Source organism: Peromyscus californicus, unplaced genomic scaffold (genome assembly GCF_007827085.1).
Source record: "Peromyscus californicus insignis strain IS unplaced genomic scaffold, ASM782708v3 Scaffold_9__1_contigs__length_137607984, whole genome shotgun sequence".
Taxonomy (NCBI): Eukaryota; Metazoa; Chordata; class Mammalia; order Rodentia; family Cricetidae; genus Peromyscus; species Peromyscus californicus.
In genome coordinates, this window is record NW_026294617.1 from 66,787,192 (window position 1) to 66,799,080 (window position 11,889).

The following is an 11,889-nucleotide window of genomic DNA, read 5'->3' on the forward strand; positions in this document are numbered from 1 at the left end:
CCACCAATGTCTTTCCAAAACGACCCACCAGCTGTCCTCTACCTTTAGAATCCAGAGCTTCATTCTGATGGGTAGATCTGCTAAAAAGAGCTCAGAAGAGTTGTAAAGATTTCACAATAATGGGAGCAGTGTCTCCCTGACTAAAACCACCCAAACTGTAAAAATTGATGCTTCATATTATGCTCCAACTCACAACCATGAAAATAATAATGTTTTGTCTCTTAAGATGGCCAATAAGGATGGATAACACTAGCAGAGGACAGTCTGTTTTATAGCTCAGGGCCGACTTAATGTGACCTGACTGTGTTGCCCTTAGTGCATTCTACTGTAGAATAGGTGCAGGAAGAAAAGCAGAGGATGGCAGCCTAAGGAGGGGCTCAGCCCCATGTCAGCTCCGTCATCACCCACCTTCACACACAGCCCCAGAATCTTCATCATGTCCACAATCAAAGGTCTCGACCTGGTCACATTCAGCCAGGGTCTTCTCTGTCCCATTGCACAGGGCCACCTGAATGAGCACAGGCAGAGCTTCATCAACTACTGGTGGATACAACATGGCTATAGGTGTGTGCTTGGCTGCTCCACAGCCCAGCTCTCGGCACACCACTGCCACATCCTTCATGTCCCAGCCGTCATCGCATACAGTGCCCCAGCGACCTTCCTGTTCCACCTCTACACGTCCTTCACAGTGGTGGGGACCATTCACCAGACGCACTTTGGGCGGGGCCTCTGTAAACAGAATGGGTGAAAGTACATTTAAAAACCATACATACCTTAAGGCAGCTCCCATGTACACAAGTCTCTACAGCAGTGGGGGAGTGGGACAAGGGTATGGTTACAGTTCATGTCAATTGTTGATTGACAGTATCTGGAATCACCTAAGAGAAAAGTCTTCAGGCACCCCCTTTCAGAAACTATCTAGATTAGTTTGGCTGGTGGCCATGCCTGTGGGACACTATTGATTAGGTTAATTGAACTAGGAAGACTTGTGTGCAGTAGGTTCTGGTATTCCACAGGCTTGGATCCTTGATTATATAAAAAGGAGACAGTTGGCTGTGTATGTAAGACTATACAGACTGAAGTATAAGACTAAATGAAGAAAATAGCTTAAATTAAAGAAAGAACCCCTAGAGTTCATATACTTATAAAACAAACAAAAACGACATTAATTTTTTGTTTCACAGAGAAAATATGCATAAACTGACAGTATGGAAGACCATTAACCAAAATTTAGTAATTTCTCTGAGGTAAAAATTTTACAGGCCACATTTTAGTAAATACTAAATATAAGAACATAGGATTTTAATAAATGCTAAATACAAGAACAAATGAATATCTAAGAAATTAATAATAAAGGATTGATATAATATTTATTTATAAGAAATTATAATTTTTTATGAAATAATTGAGAGACTATATTACACATATTGTAGACAATAAGCAAATGAAGACATCATACATCAAAAATTTTAAAATGAGATAAAGTGGTATTTGGAGGAAAACATAGTTCTAAATAATCTTGTTAGAAAACAAAAAGCTGAAAAAGAAGTAAATGAATTAGAAAAATACTTTGGAATAATAAGATGATTTTGACTTGAAAAGTAAAAATTTAAAAGGAAACCTGAATTTAAAAAAAAGAGCAATACAATAGAAAGACCTCCGGTAAATCTGGTGAGAAAAGGCGGCCATTCAGGCACATTAAAAATGAGGAGAGAACATAGTCACACACTAGAAACTAAACACCAGATATGGTGCTCAAGAGTCTATGATAAATTTGAAAATCTAGACTTTCCTATTTAGCTCATCTTTGGGGGGCAAAGCACATAAACTGTTGTGTGAGGAGCTGAATGTAGCATATGTGTGTACAGTGTACATGTGCACGAGGAGCCAGAGGAGGATGCCTCGTGGCTTCCACTAAAGCTCCCTGCATTCTTCTCTGGAAACAGAGTCTTCCACAGGACCCCCACCTCAGCATTTTTCAGCTAGTCCAGTAGCCGGCAAACCCCTAGCTAGGCTCATCCTGTATCCATTCCCTGAAACAGCCATGCCCAGGGAAGCAGTGAGGACCCAAACACAGGTCCTCATACATGTGCAGTAAGGGAACTTACCCTCTCAGTCATCCTCAGCTCTATAATAAAAGCCCTGTAACAAAACAGTGTTTTAAAATAATAAAAACCTTGAAAAGGCTAATTAACAACAACAAAAAGATTTGACAGTAGAGTTTACAGTCTACTGGGCTCAGAATCTTTGGCTAGTTGCAAAGTAGTAGATAATTTAAATGTTGTTATAAATTCCTGAACACAGAGTTTGTTGAACCTCCCTGAAATCATTCTTGAGAGATTAGCTGAGATGCATACAAAAGCAGTCTCGCTCACACCAGCACTGTTCAGCAGTGTTAAATAGTGATGCTGCCAGTCTCTGGCTGGATAGAAAATGCTGCAGAGTACTTCAAATTTAAATCCCAGGTCTGTGTGCTGGGTTTCCTTAGGCAAGTCTCTGAATAGCTCTTTGCTTTGAGTTTCTTGGTCTGTAAAGTGTGGAGGGTCACAGTACCCACTTTACAGGCACTGCTCATAAAACACTTTCCAAGGTCACTGTGAGGACAAAATGTTCAACTGCTCTGAGCAGCATCTTGCATGTGGCGAATCTTCCTGCCTTCTGCCGCTGTTTGTGAAAGTCAGAGAGGGTCTAGAACATCACAACCGTGGAGTTGGCTGTTTTTTCTCTTTACTCTTTGCTCTGTGTGGGTCCTGCCACCCAGCTCCCAAATCAATACACACAGAGGCTTCTTATTATTTATAAATGCCAGGCCTTGGCTTGGCTTATTTCTAGTTAGCTTTCCTTAACTAAATTAACCCATCTACCTTTTGCCTCTGGGCTTTTTCCTTTTCTTACTTCTGTATATCTTACTTTCACTCTTACTCTGTGGCTGGCTGAGTGGCTATGTGGCTGTGTGGCTGTGTGGCTGGGCCTTTGCATCTTCCTCTTCTTGCTCTCTTGCTCATTGATCCCTCTCCTTCCAGATTTCTCCTCCAATTTATCTTCTCCACCCCCCTATCCTCACCTATCTTTCTCCTGCCTCGCTATTGGCCGTTCAGCTTTTTATTAGATTAATCAGGTGTTTTAGACAGGCACAGTAACACAGCTTCACAGAGTTAAACAAATGCAACATAAAAGAACGCAACACATCTTTGCATCATTCAACAAATGTTACACAGTATCAACCAATGTAACACACCTTAAAATAATATTTCATAATACAACAGCTTTAGTTCAGATCTGGAATATAGTAATTCTTTTTATAAGGGATAGGCTGTTACTGTCATTTCAAATATTATTTGTGCCTTCTTTGTACCATCTCCTAACTGGGGGTCTCTCCTTAGAGACAGAGTCTATACTTCATTGACCTCTTAGTTTACTGAATAAAGTTACCATTGTTGCTTTTCTGAAGGGAGGGCAAAGTCTTTGGAAAATTATTGTTCAAGTGCCCCAGTGAGCCATGGTAGCTTCTACCCTCAGGCATAAGGAAGCGCTTGCATTCTGGCTGGTGCCTCAGTTCTCCCTGCCTGACTTAGCCCCATGGGCCCAACCCATTGATGCTCACTCTCCACATCTATATAGGACTGGTGACTCCGCTTCAAGACACTGTGAGATGCTGTCATTGCCTCACACCAATAATTTCCTGAGTCTTCTTTCCGTATTGCTGAGATCGTAAACTTTGGTGAGGTCCATTCCGACTGCAAAGTGTGTCCATCTTTGAAGAAGGAATAGCGTAACTGGGTCGTTGCCCTGTCTGAAGGAAGCCGGGTGTTGCAGGACAGGGTCACTGAACTCCCCTCTATGGGCTGCAGGGGGCTGGCTGTCAGCCCAGGTGCTGGAAACAGCTCTGGAGGGGGAAGAGTGAATCCAAAGAGACCACTTGTTAGTAGCAGACTGCACAGTCCTCCAGAAATGCCTAATGAGCAAGACACACATATCCATACTCCAGGACAGACAGTCCATCACCATTTATCCATTCCTGGTTAGTGTCATATGCCCAGTACCCTGGTCTCCTACACAGGCACTCTCCTCTCTAGACACATCCACTTGAGGAATGATCCCTACCTGAGACATTAAGCCACATTGATCTTGTTTCTTCTTTCATGTCCATATATAGGGAAGCTTTCCTATCTGCCTTACAGAAATAGGAGCCACTGTCACTGAATCTTGCATTCGAAATGGTGTAGATCCAGAAACCGCTGTAAGTACCTATTTGAGATCCATCCTTGAAGTATTTTAGTGTCTTTATGTCATGATTCGTTACCCCCATGCAGATTATATCTACATGGTCTCCTTCATAAACACGTTGTGGCATGTTGATTTTCAACCAGTCTGCAAAGGAAGCGAAAAGGCAGAGATTAACAACACTGACCCTGCCTGGATGCTCCTGGGAAGGGAGAGGCTCTACATGTGTCTCGAAGCTGAGGACCCACAGTGCCTGGGGACCTGCTGTCTCTGAGCACTTTCTGGCTCAGCAGAGTGAGCTCTATCTCACTTAGTAGCATTTTTTTCCCCCAAATATGCCATTTGGATGTATGTTAACAGATTTTTATACTGTTTTTCCCAGCTCCCAACAGCTGGACTAAATATGAATTTAAAATGTGTCCATTAGCTAAGTCTGGAATGAATGCTATTCATGAAGTTGAGGCAGGTAGGTCACAGATTCAAAGCTACAGATTAAGTTTAGGGTGAGCTTGGATGATTTAGTAAGACTCGATCTCACAATAAACAACAACTATGACTGGGGACAGATCGCTTAGTGATGGAGTCCCTTGCCTAGCATGTACAAGACCCTGGCCCAAGCCTCAGCACCACTTTCCCTCCACTAGAAACTCCAACTGTGTGTCCTCACACCTATTGACACGGCCTCAGGTCCCCATGGCAGCCATGATTAACCCTTCTGCGTGTCTCCTATTTAGAATCCCTGTTTAGTAGCATGGTCAACTCCTTCCATTGCATGTCATTCTCCTGAGATGGAACTAACGACTCAAGCTCCGGAATCTACGTCTCCAAGTCTCTGGCATCTCCTAGAAACTCTTTCAGAGGCGTCTACAAATCATGGTCAATCTTGGTCCTGTAGGACCCCCATAAAGAAGAAGTGGAGCCATCGTTCCCCCATAGGACAGTGATCATCGGGGATTGATGGATAGCTTGGTGTTTCTCGATTTGCCCTCAGTGGGAGGAGAAAACTCAAAAGAATGGGCCCTGAACATTGGACCCTTCATCATAGGACACTGTCCAGCGTGAGGGAAGATTGCTGGGTGAAATAAGTACAAAAGTGTCCTTTAGACACCTGCCCAGCTGGTTCTTCTGACTCCTGGGACTGTCTAAGGTGAAAAAACCTCGGTTTGCATTTCCTAGAGAGAGACCTATAAGGATGTAGATGAAAAACACTGAGAACTTCCTCAAGCATATGTCACACTACAGCATATATTCTTAAGGCTTATATCATAAAGACAATAATCTTTAATTAATAGTCATCCTTCTTTCCTTCTGTCCTTCCTCCCTCCTACCCTCCCTCCCCTCCCTCCTTCCTTCCCTTCCTCCACACCCTTCTCTTTTTGGAGAGATTCTGGGGATCAAACTCAGGACCTTGCACATTCTAACCAGCCCAGCACTCTAGCACTCTGAACTAAACCTCCAGTTGACCTTCTCACCCTTCAAAATGCTCTGCTTATGGATGCATTTTTCCTTGTGCACATCTCTATATCTAAATAACATGTTGTAAATGTTCATCCAGAAGGTTCCAATAGGGCCAAGTGGCCAAACAAACTCAAGATAACTTTTGTGTAGCTTTTACCAGCTTTGGAACATAATGGACAGAGAGGTAGATGGCCGGGTACAAAGATTGATAAAGAAAGAACTGCTGCAGGACAATATTCATTTTCCTACAAGATGAGGCCGGACTGTATTGCCCTATGAATATTTTAGGAATAAAATCACTTTGACTAAAGACATGTTTGAGACATAAGATTCATGAACCCAAATTGGAAATGATCCCAAGGTGTAGGAGGTAGAGAAAAATTGTAACAATTTTTCCTGAGACTGAAATAAAGATTTAACTACAAGACACTTGGGTTTTTGGTCTTGATTTCTGAGATTTTTCCTTAAAGCTGTATATCTTTGAATTAACTACAATTATGCTTATGTACACATTTTACCCTAATTCTGAGAGTTCACTGGATGCATCTAGAGCCCCTCACCCCAGTAATTTAAAAACTTTCTTATTCACAATTACAAACCTAGGTACACAAGCATTATCTCCTCAGCACAGTGTAGAAAGAATGTGTTCTGAAAGGCTTAGCCAAAGAAGAAAGTCTAATTTCCCAGGCTACTGTGAAACTAAGTGTTTTCTTTATTTCATTATATTAAAATTCCAATTAAAAAAAGGAGAAGCGCATTAGTCATTGGATTGTTTCCATCCCAGTAGAGACCTGAGGGTGTTCATGCCTTCTGCAGAGCGCCTCCTCAGCCTCTTGCTCCTCTCTGCTATGAATATACTTTCAGTCACTCCTTCTGGTGAGGATGAAGGCGTTCCCCCGCAATGGCTACCCAGAGGGCTTTTTCTCCACAGTTACTCCCTTTCCTGTCGGAGGTTCAGCAGCAAATGGAAACTAATTCATGGTCTTGAGAGGACCAGGACGCTGTCTTCTTCCCACCCAGCACCAGCTGGCAACCAGAGGTGGTGCAGCCTGGTGCACCCTGGCACAGCTGATCAAGGGGGAGGAGAGGGAGGTGCTGGATCCTTCCTCTCTTCACCCCAGCCCTGCCTCAGATCCCTGCAACCTCCTGCTAAGAGGCTTCACCAGGCAGAACCTCCCATGCCCAAGAGAGTGAGGTGCCAGAGAGATAGAGGAATAAAGAGAGAGCTGCTTACCGGAGTGGACTCCCACAGGAGCTGTGAGGGAACAGAGTAGAGATTACACAGGACCGAGGTCTTCACACTTTGTAAAGGCTGTAGCCCTCCCAGGGTTCCCAAGCACTTCCCCTCCTTTTCTTCTTGTTTCTTCCTCCCCCCTTCCATCTTCCCTCCTTCATTCCCTCCGTCTTTTCTCTCCATCTTTCTTTCATCCCTCCTTCTCCCACTCACAAATGACACTCCTATGGAACCCAAAATTCATTTTTATCATTCCTAGCATGTTATGAGCAGTCCTTGGCCATTCCCAGAAGTTTGTGTTTTGCAGGCAAATCTTCAAAGAGCTTCATTTATTAGCTCCTCTTCCACCTTCTTTATTTAAATATTTTTATTTTTTTGAAATTAAAACATAATTATATTTTTTCTCCCTTTCCTTTCCTTCCCCCAACTCCACCATGTGTTTCCTGCTATTTTTTAAATTTATGACTTATAATTGTTTTTTTTTGTGTGTGTGTGTGTGTACACCTATATATAATACAACCTGCTCAGTCCATACAATGTTACATGTATGCATATGATTTCATGGCTCACCAGTTGGTACTGGATAGCCAGTTTGAGGCTCTTTAAGCTGTCCAGACTATTTTGCTTAAGAGAAATTAACTACACAGGGGCATCCTAGAAGCCACGTAGGGCCACAAAAGAAACACAGGGTCTGCTCATGTTTAATAGACATCAGTTCTCCTTCTTTCTGCATTCTAGACCTACTACTGCGAGTGGGGCTGTGTAAGAGAGTCTTATTGATAGGCACAACCTATGATATCCACTATGGCTAACGAGACTTGAAGTCTATGCAATGTCTCAGTCTATGGAGGTCAGAGTTCAGCCAAAAATGGTGACTCTTGAAGTAGAGTCTGAGCCTTGGAGTGTAAAATGTGTGTAGGCTGTGCATGGCATTCACTCTAAGAGAAAACTCCTTGGAAGCTGTTTGAATGAAAATTTACTGTTTTCCTAGAGATCAAACAGAAATAATAGAGACAAATCACCAGCCTTTAGTAAGGATGGACACACACACACACACACACACACACACACACACACACACACACACATCTTTTCCGTTTTCTGGGAACCCTACTTTGCTCAGTTCCCATTTGGCATTATCTCTGACAGTACTGGATCAGAAGCAGATACCCCAGTCCTCTGCATCCTGGCAGAGAGACATATGCTCAGGAAGAGTGTCTAGATGTACCCGAGCAGGGATAGTTATACCCTGGCACCACCCCAGGTCTTTTTCAGCATCCTACTTACCAAGAACCAGAAGCAGTGACCACAGCAGCATGAGGCTAGAGGCAAGTCCTTTTTGACAGGTGCAGCTAAGTCCTTAGAGCAGATGGACTGTGGATCTAGGATAGAGCACTGGTTCTGCAGGGATCTTGCTGAAATGGGGGTGGGGAAGGAAGTGGCAAAACTGTCTGTCAATCAATCCATGCCCCAACCCAATGGGTGCTGCAATGTCCTTCCCCTTTGTCAAATTGCTTAGATATGTGTGCACTGGTACAAAATGATTCTTAGTGTGTAGGATGCCTCCCCTTTACACATGGCTTTTCATTGCATTTGACTTTACAGAGAAGACTGGGTTCTGCCGCCACTGAGATTGAAATCAGGTTTGAGGTAGTTTTCAAAAATGAATCTCCTTTACTACTCAAGAAGCAGTTCCTAATAAGTGACATCATTGCCAGCCCTGGATTGACTCCTCTCCAGAAGTCCATCCAGACTAGGCAGTAGAAAATGAAAGACATGATGCCAGATTTTCATGTTGTTGTTTGGCAGTACACATACTCTAAAGACCCAGAAAGATGCATTCCTGCTCATCACTTTCGTACAGGAGATCTTTTAGCCAGATCCAGATAGGAATTAAGAAGGAGGATAGACACAGCATGGCTACTGGAGGCTTTATCTCTGAACTGTACTAGAGCTGTCTGAAGGGCCTTGGCTCATACAGGAAAGATTCTTCTTACACTCCAAATAACATGGAAGGACATAGGTGTGTGTGCAGGGGTGGGGTGGGGTGGTGAGGTGGAGGGGGGTTGTGTAACTAGCTGTGATGGTTGGTTTCATGTCAACTGACACAAACTACTGTCGTCTGGGGAGAGGAACTCTTGACTGAGAAAATGCTTCCAGAGTGGCCTGCAGGCTAGTCAGTAGTCTGTTTTCATGACTAATGATTAATATGGGTGGGCTGAGATCACTGGGAGAGTTACCACTGGGCAGGTAGTCCTGCATTATATAAGAAAACAGACTGAGTAAGCCACAGGAACAAGCCATTAAGTAGTATTCCTCCATGGCTTCTGCTTCAGTTCCTGCCTCCAGGTTCCTGCTCTGACTTCCCTTCAGGATGGACTGTTACCTGGAACTGTATGCTGAAATAAACTCTATCTTTCCCAGGTTGCTTTTGATCATGGAGTTTTATCACAGCATCAGAAACTCTAACCAAGACACCAGATATGCACACAAGTGCATGGGTGGTTGGAGGGATTTTGCATTTCCCCAGTGGTACATCCTACAACTCTCCTTACAACTCTAATGAAACTCACATGTATTGCTTCGTTGTCTCAGTCTGGAGAAGACTGCTGGGAGAATGGGGAGAATCATTAAAGTAATGGTACTTTTCTGTGTGTTGCTTGACATTTACAGCTTCAGGGAGAAGATCCAATTAATATAAAATAATCCCCCTCTCAGGCCAACAGGACCTATGGTTGGAAAAGAAGTAGTTGCTCTAGCAACATTCTAGGGGACAGATTTCTATGTGATCAGCTTCCAATGGTTCTTCTCTTATGTTGGTACCCTGTCCCCTACCAAAGCTAAGTCATGGACACTCATAGAAAGATTTTCAAAGAGTGCAATGGAGTGGTTTCTCTAATGCAATTGTTCTCAACCTTCCTAATGCTGAGACCCTAAATTATGGTTCCTGGTGTTGTGGTGACCCTAAATTGTTGCTACTTCATAGCTATAATTTTGCTACTGTTATGAATCATAACATAAATATCTGTGTTTTTCCATTGTTTTAAGCAACCCCTGTGAAAGGGACATTTGAACCCTAAAAGGACCACGACCCATGGAATGAGAACTGTTGCTCTGAGTCCAGCAGAGGCTGTGAAGTCAAGCCTGAAATATGTGACATACCTGGACAGTAAATGATAGCCACAGTGAGTAAATTTTGGCCTTATATATAGGTTTGAATGCTTGTAGAGAGTCAGGGCTAGTCATAGACACAAAAGGATCACTGCTCCAACACATGCTTGTACCAGTAGGAACACCTGTCTTTCTCTAGGACTAAAGATAGCCAGGAAAACACATGTACAAGCACAAGAGCCCTAATTCAACTCTAGAAATAGATGGCATGTAGAGTTATCAAAATACTAGAAGTCATTTTGAAATAGTGAGTGTCCAAGCACCACTGCCAAGAATCGAGATACCCAGGTTCTAAACTGACATTTGTGAGTCTATCTTCTACCAGAGAGGGAAATGGAATTACGTCAGAAAGTTGTTCCTGCCTGGAAAACCCTAACATCTGAACAGGAAATGTACAATTCTCTCTCTCTTTCTCTCTCTCTCTCTCTCTCTCTCTCTCTCTCTCTCTCTCCCTCTCCCTCTTCCTCCTTCTCTTTCCTTCCTGCCCTCTTTATTCTCTCCTCCCTTACTCTCTCTCTCTCTCTCTCTCTCTCTCTCTCTCTCTCTAGTAAAACTGAGGACCTTGAAGATTAATCAATTCTACAATAGTTTCAATGTAATACTCCAGTTAGCCCATCTAGACTCACAAAATAAAACTAAAACAAGATCAGCTCAGGCACACCAGAAGCTTCTCTCTCCCATGTTTGGCAGGACTATGGGCAGACACAGACATTGAGATTCCAGGAAATGGGCTCAGGAGATAGGAAGGTAAAGTGTTTGTCACACAAGCATAAGGATTCGAGTTCAGAACTCTAGCACCCACTTAAAATGCTGGGTGTGTCAGTGTGAGCCTGTAATCCCAGTGCTGGGTCTTGAAAGCTTGCTGTCTGCTAGGCTAATCCATCAATAAGCTCCAGTTTCAGTGAGATCCTATCGACTCATCATCATCATCATGATGTGGAGAGTAAGAAAGACATCTGATATCAAGCTCTGACTTACAAATACATGTACACACACACATAAACACACACACACACACACACACACACACACACACACACACACACACACACACACACACGTATGTTCCAGGAAGCATGGTAATGTGTATTGCTAATTAGATATAATAACTTGCCATGTCCTCTGCCATTAGGATCTGACTGGGTTCTATAATGGGGTCTAAGTTTAGGGCTTTAAGAATTAAGGAATAAGGCTCTGTTAGCTTCAAGCTCCATTTCTGTGAGTTTGGTGCCCCATGAAGAGATTTTTCAAAGTAAAGAAAGTAGCCAACTTTTAAAGAAAAGACTCAGAACCCAAAAAGAGACTCACATGCCAGGCTTTGGGAGTCTGGGAAGAGTAAGCAAAGCTTCCCTGGGGGTAGATACACTTTTTAACAATTGTTTGATGTGTTTTGATCAAATCCAAGCTCCCCTTCCTCTGCACTTCAGTCCTTCCTGTATACCACCCTCTACTATTCATTCCCTCAAAATGTAATTTTTTTTCCTTAACCCACTGGGTCCACTCAGCACTGTGTATGTGTGTAGGTGAAGGACCTCAGGGGCTACATCCTTGAAAAAACAGACTCTCCTCCTCTCAATGCCCGTCAATTGCAAAAAACTTCTCAGCTTCAGGCAGGACATCATGACTACCTCCGTGCATGAATTTTATCTGGCATGATCTCATACATGCTGTCATAACTTCTGCATGTTCATATGTGCAACTACCCTATTCTTAGAAGTTGCTAGAAAACAGTACTCTAACAATCGTTTGTGGCCTCTTCTGAGATGCTTGCTGAGCTATAGGAGGAAGAAATGTGATGTAGA

General features: G+C 43.1%; 1 protein-coding gene across 1 annotated transcript; it reads right to left on the reverse strand.

Moving 5' to 3' along the window:
• Positions 1-400: 400 nt before the first annotated feature.
• On the reverse strand, positions 401-8,234 carry LOC128106598 (Fc receptor-like protein 2). The gene is made up of 5 exons (XM_052732176.1): positions 8,204-8,234; positions 6,917-6,937; positions 4,105-4,371; positions 3,605-3,886; positions 401-729 (listed from the first exon to the last, which is right to left on the reverse strand). Exons 1-5 carry the CDS (start codon positions 8,232-8,234, stop codon positions 401-403), a joined length of 930 nt encoding a protein of 309 aa, XP_052588136.1.
• Between the last annotated feature and the right edge of the window lie 3,655 nt (positions 8,235-11,889).